The sequence below is a fragment of the Melospiza georgiana genome, chromosome 18 (assembly GCF_028018845.1).
Source record: "Melospiza georgiana isolate bMelGeo1 chromosome 18, bMelGeo1.pri, whole genome shotgun sequence".
NCBI lineage: Eukaryota > Metazoa > Chordata > Aves > Passeriformes > Passerellidae > Melospiza > Melospiza georgiana.
Genome location: NC_080447.1, coordinates 2,799,535 through 2,819,757, shown reverse-complemented (window position 1 = coordinate 2,819,757; position 20,223 = coordinate 2,799,535). Strand labels below are relative to the sequence as shown.

The 20,223-nt window shown below is 50.0% G+C and overlaps 2 protein-coding genes across 2 annotated transcripts in view; one reads left to right on the top strand and one right to left on the bottom strand.

The window, feature by feature from the left end:
• Positions 1 to 10,310, top strand: part of KDM2B (lysine demethylase 2B) — a 103,229-nt gene extending 92,919 nt beyond the window's left edge. The window contains exons 15-21 of the mRNA XM_058037194.1: positions 2,386 to 2,472; positions 3,089 to 3,349; positions 5,098 to 5,774; positions 7,162 to 7,325; positions 7,710 to 7,871; positions 8,536 to 8,754; positions 9,055 to 10,310. Coding sequence (XP_057893177.1) covers positions 2,386 to 2,472; positions 3,089 to 3,349; positions 5,098 to 5,774; positions 7,162 to 7,325; positions 7,710 to 7,871; positions 8,536 to 8,754; positions 9,055 to 9,236 — 1,752 coding nt within the window. The 3' untranslated portion in view covers positions 9,237 to 10,310. The remainder of the gene's footprint in view (positions 1 to 2,385; positions 2,473 to 3,088; positions 3,350 to 5,097; positions 5,775 to 7,161; positions 7,326 to 7,709; positions 7,872 to 8,535; positions 8,755 to 9,054) is intronic.
• A 174-nt stretch (positions 10,311 to 10,484) lies between these two features.
• RNF34 (ring finger protein 34) lies at positions 10,485 to 19,108 on the bottom strand. The gene is made up of 6 exons (XM_058037216.1): positions 19,069 to 19,108; positions 15,766 to 15,984; positions 14,072 to 14,455; positions 13,702 to 13,755; positions 13,275 to 13,476; positions 10,485 to 12,230 (listed from the first exon to the last, which is right to left on the bottom strand). The coding sequence occupies exons 1-6, from the start codon at positions 19,072 to 19,074 to the stop codon at positions 12,043 to 12,045; spliced, it is 1,053 nt and encodes a 350-aa protein (XP_057893199.1). The 5' UTR covers positions 19,075 to 19,108; the 3' UTR covers positions 10,485 to 12,042.
• Positions 19,109 to 20,223: the final 1,115 nt, after the last annotated feature.

The following is a 20,223-nucleotide window of genomic DNA, read 5'->3' as shown; positions in this document are numbered from 1 at the left end:
AGCAGTGCCAGAGGAGCTCTCACATTAAGGGTGGCTCAGGTGAGCCCTGGCACACTGAGCCTTGAGGGGGCCCTGGGTGCCAGAGCCCCTGCAGAGCTGGGACAGTAGGGTGTTCCATGTCCTCACAAGTGTCACAGGAGCTTCCTGACATCCTCCTTTCCTTGAAAATACCACACCAACACAAAAGCTTGTTTTGCTGAACGGGTTTCTTATGAAAATGATCTTGGTGAGTTTCGCAAGCACGGTGCTGCTTCCAGAGGGAGCTCATGAGATTTTGGGATGAACACTGCCCTGTATTGTTCCACAGTGCTTGAGTTGAACCAAGAGTGGTGAATTTTTCTTGCTTCATCTCAAATTGCTGGCATTGCTGGCTAGCATGTCTGAGTGCAGCATCTGATGCTGTTTCCTTAGGGAGAGGGGGTTCCTTTCTCCACTAGGAGCCTGTTCTTTTCCATCTCAGCTGAATGTGCTGATAACAATGGAAGTGAATATGTGGGTGCCTTGTCAGAGCAGCAGGGTACAGAGGCCTTTCCCAGCCTCAGCCCAGGTGTGTCTCACTGCCTGTGTCAGTCTGGGCACTGCCAGAATTCATGATCAGCATCCTGGGGTCTCCATGTCCCTACAAGAGGAGTCCCCAGCAGGAGCTGTGGTGCTCAGGCCTGAGCTGCTGCCCTGGTGCTGCAGGTGGGTTTCAGTGACGCCTCACGCTGGGCTCAGACACCCACCTGCTGTTTGCAGCAAACACTCAGAACTGGCTCCCACCCAGCCTGAAAGGCTTGGGACAGATTCAGTGGCAGGTTTGTGTGTGTCTAATTAGTTTGCTTACAGTTCCTCACATCTGTTCAGTTCCTTAAACTTCACAGAAGGGACAGAGCTGTAATGCTCTCCCTTCAGCAGCACTTGTTCTATATTCAGTGCGGGAAATAACTTGTTCCCAACTTGGGCTTGGGCCAGGAATTGTTCCCCTGAGGCAGAGATGTATACAACAACTCCTGGAGTATCTTACACCTACCATGGGAAAGAAGGTTCAAAGGCACACAGTTGTGATAAAACCAGTATTTAAATTCTGCCCACTTGATTTACTTATTTATTAACTCCAGTCTTGCTGAGAGACTGACATGTCATCACTCTCACTGGATGGTGAAACTAGAATGGCTGCTGTCTGGCTCAGGGACTGGAGGAAGCAGTTCCTAAATCCAAGGGCTTGCTCCTGCACAGCCAGTTCCCTTTCCCTGCACTGGGAGGAGAGGAGGAAATGTTTGAGAAATATGAAAAATCTGCAGATCCCTGCCCGTGCTTGTTCCTGTCTCCTGCAGCCACACTGTTGCTGCCAGTGCCCAGCTGTTAGTCTGGACAGCAGCAGGTTTTCCTTGTCTACAATAGTAATAAATCAATATTTTTCTTTTTTTTCCAAGTTATTTATTTCTGAGTATGTAATGAAACCCTTAAGTGGGAATGTGCCATCAGTGAGTGTGTGTGTGTGGAGGGTGTATCTTAGCTCTGCTTTTCATTCACAGAAATGTCTTTCTGAAATGTCTGTTCCCTGTTTGGAAAGCTCCTGTGTGAAAATCCAGACAAGAGGAGCATTCCAGCTGTGTAGGGCAGGACTGTGCTTTTGCTGGAGTGTAACAACACTGAACATAAGTTTGTTTCAGACAGCAGAATGTCAGTGTTGGAGGTAGTGATGAAGTCATCAGCCTCTCCCTTAGCCTGGCTGAGGATCTGGGGTGTGAGAAAGCTGGAAATGCTCTGGTGTCCATCTGAATGAACGTGCCTGTTCTGAGCTGCCTTGGCAGCACCATCCCCATGGGCTGGAGGGCTGCAGCCTGGCACTGCTAGTTCTGATCCTGAAAGAAAAGTATTTTAAGGAACACTTGATTACAGTGCAGGGTGCCGTGCTGCTAAAAATGCCCGTGGGGTTAATGCAGAGGAGAAGATGGATGGGAGAGCCCTGCCTGTGCAGGGACCAGGCTGTGCCTCTGGGGCACTCAGGGCTGGGCTCTGCAGACCCGAGGGCTGGGGGGCATTTGGAGAGGGTGCAGTCACAGCCCTGGGTGTGTGTGGGGCTTTGCTTGGGCTCTTGGGGAGTTCTCTGTTGCTGTTCAAAGAGCAGAGTGTGTGGATTGGGATTGTCACTGACCTTATGGAAGGCCCAGAGCTGAGCCCTTTGCCAGTTGTGTTTGGCCAGCATCTCCCCCTCCCACATCATCGAGGGGCAGCTGTGCAGCACCCAGGGCTTGCCCAGCACCAGCAGGATGGTGCCTCTGCTGCCTGGGAGGGCTGCAGTCCCTCCCAGAAAACAAGGAGCTGTACAGTGTGCCTTGGAATGATCCTCACCTTCCTGCAGGCCTGTGCAGCTCAGCTGTGAGTGTTGTGTCTCCCCAGGTGAAGGAATCGGATGGTGTGGTGAACGATGAGCTGCCGAACTGCTGGGAGTGTCCAAAGTGCAACCACGCAGGGAAAACTGGAAAAGTGAGTTTAATGGGAAGAAGAGGTGCTGGAATGAGATACAAAATCTTAAGCATTCCCTGTGGCTGATAGATAGACTTCAGCCCAATACCAGTTTTTTATTTTGTGCTTAATTCAGGTTTTGTTCTTAATGAATAGGGTGATCTTTAGGGTCCCTACCAACCCAAACCATTCCAGGGTTATGTGGTTCATTCCATGATGATTCTGTGAGTTGAAGGAGATGAGCTCACAGCTTTCTGTTCTACAGTAATTTTTGTATACTTGTACCAACACTTCACCCAGCATCTGGGCAATATTTAGGTTAGTTCTGTGCACTGTTGCATGTTAATTTTGACAATGAAAATTCCTGAAATGAAAAATTCACAAGCAATTATGCAAAACCTGGAGTGTCTGTTGGAATTAGTGAAACACTTTTCTTTGCAGACCGAGACAGACACTTGCAAGTGTGTAGTTAGAAAAATAACCTCAGGAAAATTAAAACTTCTAACTCCTTACTAATAATTTTGAGTTAAAAAGTGGCCAACCCAGCAGTGTTGGAGTGCTGGTGGCAGTGTGAAGAGCTGGGAGATGGATAAGGTATAAAGTTGGGTTTGTGTTTTGTGTCTTTCTGGCGTACAAGCAAAAGCGCGGACCAGGATTTAAATACGCGTCAAATCTCCCGGGCTCGCTGCTGAAGGAGCAGAAAATCAACAGAGACAACAAGGAGGTGCCAGATGCTGCCAAACGGAAAGGGGACTGCGAGGAGACCCCCAGGAGGAAATCAGAGGAACATTCCAAGAAGGCTCCGGTTGACTCCATCCTGAGGAGAAAGTCTGACGAGGTGCATCTGTGGAGGAAACGGAAATTCGAGAAGTCCCAGGAACCCACGATGAGGAAGCGGGTAAGGGACAGCCCCTGCTGAGGGCTCTGCACAGGGCCTGGCCTGCCTGCTGCCTGGGGCTGCTGCTCTGCTCTCCTGGCTTGGAGCTCATCCCCAGAGGAACTGGGAGTTTTTGTTGCTCTGGTAAAAGCTGCTGGTGTGACAGGACAGTGGCTTGAACAGGGACACTCAGGTTGATGTTCAGAGGCCAGAAACACTGGGCTATGGCTCTTGTTTTATTCAAGATACTGGAAATCCCACTTTAACTGAAAAGTCTTTACAAGGTGCTCAGAGTAGGAACAAGGTGAAAATGAATTTTTCATGGAAGCCTTTTCAGGTCTCTCCACGTGGTGGCGCCTGGCAGCTGTTTGGGGCTGGTTTGGGGCTGTGCCACCCTGGGGAGCCTCTGGAAAGGACACCTTGGGGTGCCTGCAGAGAGCAGGAGCTGCTCCCAGCACTTGTGGAGACAACTTGGCCCTGAACATGACAGTCAGGACTCTCAGGCCAGGCAGGGACACTGAACCAGATTCCAAAATGTGGTACTTGGGATCTGCAGAAATGCTGGTTTGCAGAGGCAGAAATGAGAGCTCCAGTTTACTGTGTCTCATGACTAAAGTGGCTGATGGCTGTAAAGTCAGAATCAGTGGCTGGACAGGTGTTGCTTGGGAAGCTCCCAGGGTGGGAGTCAGTCAGTCCTGCAAGGCTGGACAGTGGGAATGCTGCAGGATGGCAAATGTAGGGATTTGGGCTGCTCTGGTGGAGAGAGCAAAATTCACAGTAGCAGGGATTCACAGGGGTGCAAAATTCACAGAGGTGCTGGGAGCTGCACTAGCCTGGTGCAGTAATGTTTTATTCTAACCTGTCATTAACTTACTGGGACTTCTGCCTTTCTAATATGGTAATGTAAAGGCAGGGTGATCAACTTTCTCCACCATGCACCATGGCCTGAAACTTGGGAACACAGCCACTGCCTTGATCCAGTTTGTTTATTGGGAAAGCGAAAGCAGGAGCCCTGTGACACAACAAGTGTGCTCACAGCAGTTCCCTCTCCTTGCCAGTCCAGATCTCCTTATTGGAGCTGTTTCATTTTAACAGCTGCTGACTTCTTTCTTGCATGTGGTGATCAGAGTAGGCTTGAAGCCCTCCCGGGCCTCGGTTTGTGTCTCTCACACAGCCTGGTGAATCAGAGGGGTGGATGAGGGGGGAAGAGTGCAGAGCAGTTTGCTGGGAGCAGGAGCTGGAGCAGGAGGAGGGTCCTGTCACATTCCCTGTTGTGCAGGGATTGGAGGGGATGGCTGGGGTTTGGTTGGGTGTGAAGGAGAATCTGGAGCCTCTAAAGGAGGCTGTGGGTGTCCAGCAGCTGGGATGGCAACTGTGATCCCAGAGGTTCTGGGAATGGCCTGAGGGCACTTGGGCAGTGTTTGATGTGGGTGCCCAGTGGATGTGGCCCAAGCCCGGGTTCTTGTGGCCTGCTGAGGACAAAGCTGTCCCTGGTGTGCTGCTGATCTTCTGTGTGTAAATGATCCACTGGGAGATGGGCAAGGCCTTGGAGTGAGCAGGAATCTGCAGGTGAATCAGGGCAGTTGTCACTCCTGGAGTCCAGTGAGCCAATAGCTGAGCTGCTCATCCCTGCTGCCTCTTGAACCCGATACCTTTGGCCGTGCTGGGACGGGGCTGGGCTGGGTGGGGCCCGGGGCTGGCAGGGGGCCCGGCCCCGGGCAGGGCTCCTGTGCGGAGCATCCACAGTCAGCCCTGGTCTCTCCCTGCAGCGGCGATCGTGGAAGGCCCCGGATGAGCGAACTGCCATGATCAAACCCCTGCGGCGCCTCAAGCAGGAGCCCGAGGATGAGCTGCCCGAGGCACCCCCCAGGTCCAAGGACAGCGACCAGTCCCGCTCCAGCTCGCCCACGGCGGGGCCCAGCACGGAGGGCGCCGAGCCCAGGGACAAGAAGAAGTTCAAGATGAGGAGGAAAAGGCGGCTTCCCAATAAGGAACTGAGCAAGGAGCTCAGCAAAGAGCTTAACCAGGAGATCCAAAAAACCGAGAACAGCCTTGCCAATGAGAACCACCAACCCATCAAATCTGAACCGGAGAGCGAGAACGAGGAACCCAAGCGTGCGTTGAACAACAGCGAGAGACTGCACAGGTTCAGCAAAGGGTTGAATGGGACTCCCCGGGAGCTGAGGCACCACCAGCTCATGCCCAGCCTGCGCAGCGCCCCCCGGGGCATCGCCCGGCCCCCGCCCTCGCTGTCGCCCCCCAAGTGCATCCAGATGGAGCGGCACGTCATCCGGCCTCCTCCCATCAGCCCCCCTCCGGACTCGCTGCCCCTGGATGACGGGGCAGCCCACGTGATGCAGAGGGAAGTCTGGATGGCTGTCTTTAGCTACCTCAGTCATAGAGACTTGTGCATCTGTATGAGAGTTTGCAAGACCTGGAACAGATGGTAAGGAGGGCGGGACGCGAGGTGTGGTGGGATGGGCACGGAAGGACAGCGGGTGATGGAGGCACCGGTGTCGCCCGGGGAGGGCTGTGGAGCTCTGGGGAGCCCAGGCAGGAGGGGTGGCCGGCAGACGTGGCAGTGGTCTCACGTTGCTTTCTCAGAAACAGCAGATCCCAGCGTTTCTGGTGGAGCTGTGTCAGACTCGGCGTCAGCCTGCCAGGCTCCAGAGCAGCCTGTGCTGGAGTCAGACACCGCAGTGTTCCTGCTGCTGGAACAGCCAGCCTGGCTCAGTCTTGGTGTCATTCTGCCCCAGGACTTCCTGACTGCCAGCATTTGTGCAGTTCAGTTATTAAATACCCACTGAGATAGTGAGGATCCCACCGTGTGCTCCTCACAAGGGCTGTGCTGATTGTCTCCCTGTGGAGGGTACGTGGAGAGCCAGCCTGTTCCCTGTTCCTGTCCCTGTGCCAGCAGAGCACGTTCTGCAGGAATCCTTTGTTGGTGCTGTTTGCTCACAGCGTGTCCCTTGTGCTCGGGCACTGTGTGGCCCTGACACAGCTGAGGCTGCACAGCAGCAGCAGCAGCTTTAGTGCAGATTTACAGGTTTCAGTGACCCCTCAGAGCAGCCTGGTGGCTCTGCTGACTCCTGTCCCACGTTCCTGCTGTGCATAAGGACAGACAGACTGGAACAGGCTCCTTTCCAGCACAGCCTGCTAACAGCACACACAGAGTAGAGAGGCTGATAATTCAGTGTGAGGTGATGTGTGTGGAGTCTTCTCCGTGGGCTGCTTGGTGTCACTGAAACCTGCGAAATGTATTTTCTACTTAAACACAAAATTTGCTAATAAAAAAAAAGGAAGAAAATGCAGACTCCTGCACACTCATCGGGACTTGGTGTTGTTGCGCTTAGAAACCCATAAAGAGCAAAAAGATGCATAATCCACATGGACAGGGAAAACACAAACACACAACAGGAGAGGGAGGATCTGTTTTCCCAAATCTACTTGTTTTAAGTAAGGAAAACACAGAGGAAATGGGGATATTATTTAAATCAGACTTCATAGTCAAAACATAAGGAAAAAGCGGTGACTTGTCTTCAGGCTATAAAACGGATTTTAGTAAGTGCTGGGATGACTTAAAATGGGATCCAGAGTTGTTGACACTTGTAATTCTGTGGAAATAGTTCCATGCTTTATTGCAGGATATATTTGATGGAGAAACTTGAAACTTATGTAACATTGTGTGGGATTGTGAATACTTGGCCTTATTTTTGTAATTTTCAGTTAAATGCTGTAGTTTTTCCTACTGTTTAATGACACCTTTTAAAGCCTTACCAAAATCCAAGCAAGTGCCAAATTAAGTGCTGTTGGCTTTTTTTCTTTTTGGGTAGGTGCTGTGACAAAAGATTATGGACCAAAATAGATTTAAACCATTGTAAATCCATCACTCCACTTATGCTTAGTGGCATTATTAGGAGACAGCCTGTAACCCTTGATCTTAGCTGGACAAATATATCTAAAAAGCAGCTGAGTTGGCTTATCAACAGACTGCCAGGTAAGTGATGTGTTTTCATCACCAAATCACAAACCACTTTGTCTAACAAACCAGTCTGTGTCTAAACTGCAACCTCTGGGAAAAGTCTCCAGGGACTGGGGTCTAGAAGAGGAGTAGACTCTATTAGGAGGGCTGGAGATGTGCAACAATGAAGCATCAGTGGGTTAAAATGAGCCAAAAAGATTTTTTTCTGACTACTTGACACGGTCAGTTAAAATAATTTTTGTAAAGCAAGTAATGAATGCTGCTGTGAAAGGGCTGAGGGAAGGAGTGCAGTTCCAAGTGGGGGGACAGATGGAGAGCTGGGCAGGAAGAGGGGGCAGTGGAGGTCACTGGGATGTGCCTGGGAAGGTCCCAGTGCTCCAACCTGTTCTGTGTCTGCAGGTCTGCGGGACCTGCTGTTATCAGGGTGCTCATGGATTGCAGTGTCGGCACTTTGTAGCTCCAGCTGTCCCTTGCTGCGAACCCTGGACGTGCAGTGGGCGGAAGGACTGAAAGACGCACAAATGAGAGACCTCCTGTCCCCGCCCACGGACAACCGGCCAGGTAAGGGCGGGAGGAGCCGGAGCCCCGTGCCAGCCCCGGGGCCAGGTCTGTGCTTGGCCCCCCTTGGAGCAAACGGGCAGGAGCCCCCACAGCCGGGCTGGGGCCGTGCTGCCCTGGGGAGTTCCAGGTAGCGACCAGCAGCACTCCTGGCTGGAGCCCCGGGGTGCCAGGGATGTTCTGTGGCTGCCGAACCATCATTGAGCCACTGTGCTGGTTTTCTGTCTGACTTTCTTCTCTTCAGGCTGCAACGGGTGTACTTTAGAGAGTGTGGAAACACTTTCTTCCAGTTCAGGGAAGGAGCAGTTCTGTGGGTCATGCCACATTCGCCCGGATTTCGGCTCAGGTGAAATTTTGAGCAAATCAGATCTGCTTTCTGGCATGCACTGCACAGCCTACTGCTTATTCCCGACTTGTAATTCCGCTGGGCCCCTGCAGTTACTTTCATCCCTTTTGTTTTGAAATCAGGGGGTGGCTTTGTCCACATGCCTGTTCCAAAAATAGACAAGTGTTCCTGCTGATGTTCCCTCCAAAGCTCCAGACAGGCAAAAGCGTCTGAAATTGACCCAGGGCAGCAGTGTTGTGTGTCAGGGTGCATTTCACGGAGGCTGCAGATGTTGGCAGCAGGGCTGGGGCTCGGGCAGTGACCATTGCCTGTTCCCCCTAGGTCAGATCGACAACCGGAGCAAGCTACGGAACATCGTGGAGCTGCGCCTGGCCGGGCTGGACATCACGGACGCGTCGCTGCGGCTCATCATCAGGCACATGCCCCTGCTCTCCAAACTCAACCTCAGTTACTGTAACCACGTCACAGATCAGTCTATTAACCTGCTGACCGCCGTCGGAACCACCACGCGGGACTCGTTAACGGAAATTAATTTATCAGGTAAGGGATGTGGGGGAGGGAACCAGGGCCCAGAGCTGTGAGGGGGTGACCCAGCCCCGCTCCTGCTGTGACTCCCTGGCAGCAGCTGCTGCCTCCATGTGCTGCTGGTGGCAATGGCCCCGCAGCTGCCAGGAGCTGGTGTATCCACGCTCATCCTCCCGGGGATTTTCTGCACATCTGGGCTGCCTGGCGTGATCCCTTGGGTTACACAACAGCTGGGGGATGGGGATGGAGCTGGTGGGGATTCCTCGTGCTGCAGGAAAAAATCAGTGCTGAATGCCTGCCCTCTGCTCTCCCCAGACTGCAATAAGGTCACTGACCAGTGCCTGTCTTACTTCAAACGTTGTGGGAACATCTGCCAGATCGACCTGAGGTACTGCAAGCAGGTGACGAAGGAGGGCTGTGAGCAGTTCATAGCAGAGATGTCCGTGAGCGTCCAGTTCGGGCAGGTGGAAGAAAAACTTCTGCAAAAACTGAGTTAGTTAAAGGACTCGTGTAAATACTGGGGCAGGGGGGGAAGGGACTAAGAACACGTAGGGATTTTATTTTCAGTTGGGAACTTGGAATATCAGAAAATGCCGCGATTGGATTTTACAACTCTTGTTGAGAGAGAACAACGTGAAACTACCCATGTTAAGAATTTCAACTTGTGCCACTAATTCAGTCCACCTGGGATGACCTGCACTGGCTCTTATGCAAATTCATAAGGCGACTGTTACTGATGATAATTGTTCACACCTGGAAGAAGACTGAACTCCAAGAAATACTGTTATTTAAAGTACCACAGCATGTGCTTGGTAGTGTAAATTTGATTTCTGCTTTTCATTTCTTAAAACAAGAAAAAAAAAAAGTTGGTGTCATTTAAGTGGACCACGCACTGCATTTCTGCCTTCTTAACACGTTTTGTTTTGTTACATCTTACATTATGCAGAACTATTTTTGTACAAAAATTGTTTAAAAATTATTTATGCAATGTTTGAATGCATTACCAGTGTTTCGGTTTTGATTGCCAATTTTTATCTTTACTTATGGTAGGCGAGAACTTAACCTATACTTCGTAGGCAGTATCTATCTCCAAACGTGCCCAGGTCAGGAAAAGTAGGTTCATACTTTCAACTTAAAGCATGTTTTAATGGAAGTTTATATCCTGCTTTGTATACTTCAGAAGTGACATAAGCATGTTGTGGAAATAAGGTGTAAATTATAGTTGAAGTAAAACACTTTTATCTGTATAGAAATCACCTTTTTCTCAAAATTTTAAAAAAATTCCAATTTCAGCTTTTGCACTTAGGAGGGTTTCACTCTGTAGCATGAGCTCTTGTACTCAATATAAAATTAATTTATACAGTGAGTCCAGCAGTAGAATAAATGGTCAAACGTAGTCTCTCTTTCTTTGAAGTGTGAGTTGAGTTCTCATTTAAGGTTTATAACATGGTTATTTCCTGATTGTAAAATTCTGCATTCATAAGTGCCATTGTTGTACGGTGTTGTTTTCGTAGACCTTCCTGATGCAGTTTTACCTTTGTTGAATTTGTATAAACAATTGTACAAAAACAGGCGCTGGTCTGTGCGTTTCTGTCAGGGCAGGGGGTGGCTGCAGGGGGCTCTGAGCATTTTCCAGGGCAGATCCAGGGATCTGCCCACACCAGGCTCCAGGAGCACTGACAGCTTGAGAACGTGAACACTGGAGCTGCCAGGGCTGGGTAAGAAAAGAGACAGAGGCTGAGAGAGCCCATCACCCATCTTTATTGAGTTCGAGTGCTAATGAGCAGCATGGAAATAACACCGAGGGCATGTCTGTCTTCATTAGCCTCCCCTCTGGACAGACTCCAGGAATTAAGTACCTTTAAAAAGTTACTTCTAAAAAATAAAGCCATTGAGAGGTTTGCTCCCTTCTGAAAAATACCCAGTAGAGCTTGGAGCTGTGTTTTGTGTGAGGAGGAGCTGCTTTCTCTCTTCCAAGCCAGCTTAAGGATTCACAAAAATAAGAGCAGGTGCCAGTGCAGCACAGGTCCAGTTCTTGGGTCCTGCACAGCCTTGGCTCTGGAACTTTGCTGCCACATGGGAAATCAAAGAAGAAACTGTACATTTAACCAACTCTGCTTAAAGAGTAACTGGACACACATGGTCCTTCCTCACCTCTTTTTTAGTGAGCTCCACCAATCCCAGTTGTGGCCACGCTTGGTCACAAGGATCCTCCTCTTGCTGCTCCCTTCCCCAGGTCACTGCTCACAGACATCCCACAGGGACCCTTACAATTCCTGCTCTGAGAGGACCTGGGCCCCAGCTCATGGCACAAAGCTCAGCCTGACCCTGGGCCCAGGGCTGGCAGCAATACTGGGACGCTGGTTTGGGTGACTTGGCTTTGGGTGAAAGTCCATGAACAGAGATTTGAAACAAAAGCTGTCCCTGCTCGTGCCTCCCCTCCCCAGTTAAGGTTAGTAATGCTGTACATTCCACGTTAGCAGCACGGAGCTGGTGCCCCTGGGCAGGATTCACAGTAACATCAGGCTGTCGGCACATGGAGTACAATCATCACAGCTTCATAGTTACAACAGGCGTGAGCGCATTAAGGACCACGCTAACGTGGTTTACTAGAGTAACCCTTCTTAAAAAAATAGTTTATTCCTAAACTAAAAACCACTCAGTAACTGGTTTTTGGTGCCCACCAGGCAGAGCCCAGCGCGGCCCCTGAGCCCTGCAGAGTGATGGAGTGCTTTGTACACTGACAGAGAACAGCCAAGACAGCACACGTGTCATGACAGACATTCAGAGGGAGCAATCAGCACAAAGCAAGATTGCTTAAGGGCTTCAGTGCGGAACAGTTCATGGCAGTGCTGCCTAAGCTGTGTCCGACCCTGGGCAGCCGGGCCCTGGGACAGATACATTCTATCGGTAGGGAAAAGCTGAATAATCAACTGATATATTCATTGCTTCTAAAGCACTAGACAACACCACAGGCTAACAGGCTCAAGCAGAGGTGTTTGCTGACCACTTGCCGAGTGCTGAATGCGTAAGGACAGGTGAGATTCTTCAGAAGAGAGCAAGAACTGCTGTAAACAGTTTGACTCCAACAATCTGTGGGGCTGTAAGGTCAGTGGGGCAGCACCTGGGCCTGCCCAGCCCTGCGCTGCAGGAGCTGCTTGAAAAACCTTTCACCAACTTCTACATGAGGATGTTGAAAAGGCCGAGTTTAACCAACACGACAAAGCTGCAGTGCCCAGGGCGCAGCACTCCTGCCCCTCCTGCCCACAGGAGCCCGGCCCGGGGCACGGCGCCAGGGCCGCGTTAGGATTTGAAGACGTGCACGGCCCGCACGACGTACTGCCGGCAGATGGGGCACTCGCTCATCCTCTTGCCGCACTTGGTGCAGGTGACCATGTGGCCGCACTCCAGCAGCACGCAGTCGATCACGGCGTCCATGCAGATCCGGCACAGGCTGTCGTCGTCCTCGTTCAGCTGCATCCTCTCCCCCTCTGCAAACCAACAGAGAGGGAGGTCACGGCTCTGGGCCCTGCACAGCCAGGGCAGCTCCAGCCCAGCCATGCTCTGTCCCCTCACGTGAACTTTTTTAACCCCCAGTATGAATTAATTTCTTTTCCTCCACAAAGAAGCAAAGAAATCAGAACTAGAAAGCCCCTCAAGTGAACATCCAATATTTGGCTTCATTCTTTAAACTCAAGAAACTGTTCTCAATTCAGAATGTAATGACTGCACAATAATGTGCTGGATTAAAATTCAGAGCATGTTGGTTTTCTGTGTCAGAGCTCACTGCTTGGCAGAACACTTTCCTCAGAAGATTAAACACAACAATAATAAAGCACACTAAGAAGCAGAAGCCTTAAGTAGGCCATAAAGGTGGCAGAAGTGAATAAAATCTGTCAAGTTTCATTGCATGCAGTCACCATCCCCATCAACAACTGACCATTCCATCAGATCATGGCAAAAAAAATAAAGCTTAAGTTTACAGTTTTTTCCCAAGTTTTGTGTAAGCAAGAATGGCTCTGAGGACAAATTACACAAGTGAAAGACTCCACTGCTGTGTGGAACAGAGGGCAGAACAGCAGCCAAAGAATCACCTTATGAAAATGTGGACTGAGAGCAAAGCCCTTGGACTTTTGTCACTGTAGATTTTAATTCTGCAGTACCAGCTCTAAAGTGCCCTGACTTGCACAGCTACAGAGCAGCTGTGTAATGCCCTGTGAAACCAGCAAAGCACAGGGAGGTGCCAAGTTCCAGTTCTCTGAGGAACCAGTTCTCAGTTGGGCAATTTTACCCTCACTGTGAAAGCTGAGCTCTCCAAACTTTGGAGGAAAGTCTCAAAAACCAGCACAACCCTGGAAAGCTTTGTTTAATCACTACAGCCATGCTCAGCTACTCTAGGGGCACCCTGCATTGTTAAAACACATTTTCCAGGTGTTCCAGCAGAGCAGACAGAGGTCAGAACCAAGTTCTTCCACTGGCAGAACCAAACCAGAAACTCAGCAGTCCTAAGAAAGCAGAAATAAAGATAAACCTACGTGTCTTGTGGTTCTCCTCATTCTCTCTGTACAGTCTGCTCACTTTTTCCACAAGTTCCCATTTTTCACAGCATCCTGAGTAGTTGACGAAGTTGCAGGCGAGGATTTCCTTCAGCTGCCGCACGCTCATCCCTTCGATGTCCTCCAGGCTGGAGATGTCGGACAGGGAGGCCCTGGCTCTCTTCCTGCCCAGCCCCGGGGTCTGAAACACAGCAGGTGTGAGGCCTTCACTGCCCTGGCTACTTCAGAGCACCTGAAGCTGCAGCAGCTTGGCTAAAGTTTCATTCTTTCTCAAGCCAGTGTGTGCAGACATTCATTGCTAGACACAGCAAACTCTGGAACAACCAGAGCACGAGGCCGAATGTTGGCAGAGATAAAAACACTTTATGGTGTCACATGCCAAAAATCCATTATTTGGATATCTCACCTGCTCTTCTGCACTTTCTTCTTCTTCATTATTTACAGATGTTTCAGTTTGTCCCTGTGTGCAAAATGAAACTCATCAGGATAAAAACCCATGTTATTCCCTTACAAAACACTTTCCTTCCTTCCAAGGTGATCTCAGGTGACAATGAAATGACATTTTGAAGTTCCAGCTGCTACTAATCATTCCAAGTTTAAGTCACTTCTGACATGAACCAGGAACCTTTGCTAATTATCTCCAGCTTTCAGATGCAGGGTACAAAAGGCATTTTTCCTGTCCCTCCAAACTGTATCAATTGGTGGTTTATTTTAAATTGATACATAACTATTAAAGACAATATATAAAATAAAGCAAAGCGCGTTAAGGACTGTACCCGTGAAGGTGCTGCACTCCCTGTGCTGCCCCTTCTGCTGGGGAGCTCTCCCGGGCTGGCCATGGAGCTGGAGAAGGGGTGGCTGAAGAAGGCCGAGCTCTGGGCGCGTGCCGAGCGCAGGCTGCCAGCGTCCGTGTCCTGCTCTGTCCCCAGGCCGTGGTGGCACAGCACCAGCTCCACCAGGTCCTCCTTCTCCCTGCAGGTGTCCGTGGGGATGTTCCTGAGGATCAGGTACTGCCGCAGGTCCTTCACTTTCAGTCTCATCAGCTGAGGCCGCTGGAAGGCCGTTTCTTGCAGCAGGTGACAGGTGGAACATCTCCTGAGATTCTCTTGTAGGACTGAACAAACTGAGCAAAAATCCTTTTTGCAGTCACAGCACACGTGCTGAGGGGAAAGGAGGGAACCATTCAGCTCTGGCTCACAGGAAACAAACCCAGGCCCTGCTCTCTGCTTCTCCAGGCTACAGAATTTCCTATCAGCTCTTCCACTGGCAGTTGTGACAGACAGAATTTTTAATATTTACATACAGACAACTGCCCTGTCAGTTTTGCAAGTGTTCCAAGAGAGTCCCTCGCTCTTCTGGCAGTACTGAAGCTGATTTGAGGTTTCAGTGAAAAATATTATGAATGAACTAATAGAGTACTCAAGTTGTAGTTTAGACAACAAACAAAACTAAAACCAATTTTATGGTCTGTTAAAATACCTCTGAATATACTGTCACTGCTCCTTTCATGTGTGTAAAACAACAGGAACCCCCCGAACTTTAGAGATCCTCCTGCTTCCTCAAGTGATTGCAAAAAGTCAAAGTCCCCTCACATGTGATGAATCACATGGGAGGGAAACACTCCCAAAGCCCAGATGTCACTTTTGAAGAGAGCTCTGTTCAAAGCACTCACAATACACAAAAGATGGAACAGGCAAGGCTGTCAGCTTCCAGCTGCTGTGAGCAAACCCAAACTCCTCAAGGTTTTCAGGATTATAAATTAATATTGGCTTCAGAAACCTCCCCACACAACACTTCATTCAACGAAGCCTTGCCATGTGAACAGGACACATAAACAGAAAACAACACAAACTGAGGGCAGAGGCTTCATCTGAAAGAGCTGCAGAGGATTAGATCACTGAGGGGGCAAAATAGCAATCCTGGACAGCTGTGATACACAGAAATAATAAAATCATCTCAGTTTTATTTATCTGCATTAACCCACCAACCTGCCTCCCAAAGAAGGAAGAGGCTGCTGGAGCACAACAGCCTTGAGCAGAACTAAAGCTGGTCAGGAAACAACCAGAACTGCATGAGAAGTTCCAGAAGAAAACTCTAATACTGTATTGTGAGGTTTTAACTTTTCATCACCCAGTTTGTTCACTCCAGTACTCAACCACTGTTTGGAGCCACCTTCAAAACCTGATTTGCTTTTTGTTCAAGATTCTGAAGGTAACACATTTATCTTACAAATCAAGAGCCCATTAATTTCCAGGCCAGCCCAGATCCAACGTGTTGCTGACTAATGAACATCAGACTCACTAACTCCTAATCCTGGTTGACAATAGTTTTTTGTGACCTCAGAATAAGGCATTCGTCCCTCCCTGAGGCCTGTGTCTGCCCCAGGTTTCTGAGAAAAACACTCATCTCCCAGTATGCCACAGGTGAGTTCAGAAGTGTAAAAATCCAGTGCAATAGGAAACGTACTCACTTTTTTCCTGAAAACTGAGAAGGAAAGTCCACAGGCCTTGCAGACGATGTTGGTGCTGGCTGCAGCAGGAGCTGGGTAAGCTGAGAAGCCCGTGCTTGGTGTGAACCTGAAGGGACCAGCACCTCCCCCAAAGCCAGCCTGCTGGCCACGCACTGCCCCCGTGCCCATCACTTCATTCAGCAGCCCGCAGCAGGAAGCCCACATGGAAGTAGCTCCCGCCTGAAAACAGCACAGAGCAGCACAGAGGGTCAGCATGTGGAGCCCCATCAGAGGGGAGCTGCTGTGAGGAGCTGCTTCTCTCCATCTGTCACCACCCCAGAGCACGGGGTGCCAATCCCAGAGCCAGGGATCCCAGCACGGCCAGGATGGGCCAGAGCAGCTCCAGAACAGCTGAAATCCAGAGTGGGACAGGTTTGCCCTGGCAGGACAGGGAGCTCCCACTGGGACAGGTCTGTCCTGGCAGGACAGGGAGCTCACACTGGGACAGGTTTGTCCTGGCAGGACAGGGAGCTCACACTGGGACAGGTTTGTCTGTGCAGGACAGGGAGCTCACAGGGGGACAGGTCTGTCTGTGCAGGACAGGGAGCTCACACTGGGACAGCTTTGTCTGTGCAGGACAGGGAGCTCCCACTGGGACAGGTTTGCCCTGGCAGGACAGGGAGCTCCCACTCACACTCCTCTGCTGGAGAATCCCCACACACAGAGGCAGCATTGGAGCAGTGATGCAACAGCAGAGCAGGAAGAAGTGGCTGACAGCCCATGGCAGGTGAGGGCACAGGCACAAAGAGCAGAAAACTTCTCATGATTAATGCACAAGTGTCCCTGCAGGATCTGCTCCAGAGCTCACCCAGCTCTGCGTGACTCACAACAAAACTCTCAAATAACATTCCTGGCTCTCAAACTTGAAGATAATTACAGTCTGGTTTCACTGACAAGGAAACATTTCTCAAGATCTCCCTGAACCTCGTTTTGTTGCCTTACTGAATGTCTAACAAAAGTTAAAATAAATCTAACTAAACTTATTTTCTACTGATTGTATTTCAGTTTTGAGTCACATAAAACAGAGGAAATTCTGAACACATAAACAAAGTGCTAGTTTTTATCCCTGGAAGCCTGAGGCACTTGATTCCCTATCCAAAGCTCATATTCTACTAAAAGGTGGAATTTGGACTCCAAGCTGGGCAGGTCACAAGTTTAATCACTGTCAGGTGGCTCCCTGAGACCTGCTGGAAAAAACACGAGGGGCAAACAGAATCACATCAGGTTTTCCCTGAAAGGAAACTGAGGGGTACAACTTCCTTTAAACACAATTATTTTTTCATACTTTTTTCTTTAACAGCTGTTCTCTTTCTCAAATAATTGCTTTTGAGACTTTAAAACCTTGCTGTAAAACCCCAACCAACCAGAACACACACACTTCAGCTCTGTAACGTGGTGCTTTAAGTCCTGGTGTAATTTCTAGATGACATTTCTAGATTCCTACACTAATTTCTGGGTGAAGTTGCCCATTTGCCCTGAACTGAACACAATCCTCTTGCAATTGTGGGAACTTAATGCCAGAACAATGGGGATTGTCCAGAACGTCTCCTTCCCAACCACAGAGCACAGAAGGTAAGAACAGGAGCTTCAGTTACAACACCAAATACACATTCCAATTAAATGCTAAACCCACTCATCATTGTGGGCATTTCAAGGGCAGAATTCACCCTGGTGCAGGAAGAGCCCTCGGTGCCCTGGGCACCCCAGGAGAGCTCCCCAGCCCTTCCCTGACTCCAGGGAGCTCTCACAGCTCACCCCAGCCTGAAGCTCCCAGCCCAGCCCCAAAGCAAGGTTTGTTTTATACTTCTCCATTACAAGCACTGTGGAAATGCATTAATATTAATTTTCCCTGGACAAAACATAGTTATCCTGGTTTAATAGGCAAGAGGAATTAACTCTCCAGAAATACTTCCTGAAAACCAATGACAGTCCAGCAGAGCTCTGAGTTTAAAACTTGGAACTTCTCAAAAATACCTCCTCTCCTCATAAGGGAAAGCTGTAACACAATCATTCCTCTCATTCATCACCATTTCTTCAAAACTGAGCAGCTAATTATGTATCTAAAACATCTTAAAGCAGCCACATATAAATAACAGAAAAATAAAATAATGAACCAAACGGATCTGCCAAAATTCAAGTTCCATTTTACACAGCTCCCGGGGTCACAGCAGCAGCAGGACACACGATGACCCAAAGGACATGAGACATCTGATCCCACAACCCTGGCCTGAGTTTCACACCTGCTTCTTGGACTTATTTCATTCCACAGCCTGTAACAACTGTTCAGACATCACTGTCAGCACCAAACATATATATTTTTAGGAACTTTTTGTTACTCATTTTGGACACATTGAAGTTGTTGGTATCAAACAGAAAATCTCTTTATCTTGCTGCCAACCACCCACTCCAGGTGAAAGGCAGGGCTACGTGGGCTTTAATTTTCTCCTTAACCCACGTCACCTGTGGATTCCTTCTGTGCCCTCAGGTCATTAACTGATAATTGAATTACGGTGTCTAGACTCTCCATATTGCTCTGCAGAAGAAATAGCACCGTGCTGAAAAGCACCAACACAACACACAAATTAAACACGCTAAAACAAATAATCCCTCCCTTGAGAATTGATCAAAACATTCCCAATTTCTGCACCAAAACCTTCAGTCTCCACTTCATGGACAAGCTGCCATCGGTATCGTCCCTCCCCATACCTTATGTGCATCTCAAAGGAGTAAAATCCCGCGTTCAACTTCTCTGCTGCGTTCTCAGCTTTAAGGGTGTTGTTACCTAGCAGGGATTTCACCTGCTGCTCCTGACACACCTGTGCAAGCTGGGTGTCCTACCCAAGCCGCAGAACGACAGGAGAGCGATAGGAGGGATTTATTTGTATTCATTTAAACCGAAACTTCCTCTCTGCACCCACCTTTGGACCGAGCAGAGCTTTTCCGGGACGGCCCAAGAGCCCCGGGCGGGACGCGGCGCCTCAGGGAGGGACCGGGGCTGCGGGAGCCGCCGCTGAGCCCCTCACGGGCCCGGCCCGGCCCGGCCGCTGACTCAGCGCGGGCCCCTGGGCTCGGCCTCAGCCCGGGCTCCCCTCACAGCGCGCCGGGACGGCGGCCGCGGCCTGAGGCGAGCCGGGAGGGGCGGCCCGGCCCGGACATCCCGCCGGGCTCCCGGCCCCGTTACCCTCCCCGCTTGGCCCCCTCCTCCTCCCTCCCTCCCTCGCTGGCCGAGGCAGAGGCGCTGTCCCGGCCGGCCGCGCCCCTCACCTTCATGGCCGCTCCCGCCGCTCCAGCGCCGCGCCGCCCCCGCCCCGCAACGACCCCGCCGGGCCGCCGCTCGGAGGGCGGGCCCTGCCGCCACGCCGCACGCCATTGGCTGCCGCGCCGCCGCGCCGCGCGCCTATTGGCTGCTGCGCCCCGACGGCGAGCGGGAGCGACCAATGGGAGAAGAGGACACGGCGGGGCCGAGGGGGCGCGGAAATGCCCCGAGCGGGGCCGGGACACGCGGGGGCACCGAGGGTGGCACTGATGGAGCACCGAGGGTGGCAGCGGTGGGACCCGAGGCTGTGGGAGCTGTGTGCAGGACACTGAGAGGGGATCTCATCCATCCATGCCAGCTCCTCCAAGCGGTGCCAGGAGGACGGTGCCAGGCTCTTTCTGGTGGTGCCCAGTGGCAGCATGAAGAGGAATGGCCATAAATGAAAACAAGAAGTTCCAGCTCAGCATGAGGAAGAGCTGCTCCCCATGCAGGGTGCAGAGCAGTGGAGCTGCCCAGGGAGGCCGTGGATTGTCCCTCTGTGGAGCCTCCAGTGCCACCCCTGCCATGGCAGGGACACCTCCCACTGCCCCAGGCTGCTCTGGGCACCCTGTGCCAGGGCCTCACTGCCCTCTGAGTAAAGCATTTCCCTCTAAAACCAAACCCAAATCCACCCTCTTTCAGTTTCTGTTCCACTGGGATTCTTATTCCAATAATGTGTTATTTAAAAATATTTATTGTTTTTATTACTATCAATAAAAATATTTAATTATATATTAAATATTAATAATATTTTATATAATATGAATATTTATATATCACATATATTTTATATACATAATATAAATATTGTATATTTTATATAAAATAATGTAGATAAAATATATAATATATGATTTATCATATATCATATATCATATATAGTATTAATAATAAAAATATTTAATTCTAAAAATATTTATTATTTTAAAATCCATTTCCAGCGAGCTCCTAGATGCCGTTATTATTTCGGCATGCTGTGAGTAGAATATATAAATATATAAAATAATAATCACAGATTGGAAGAACTGAAAGCTTTTAACCAGAAGATCACATTAAAGAAAACCCAGCAGTGCAAACCTGAGCAAGGCTTCAGGAGAGTTTATGTAAGAGCACCCAGGGCCAAG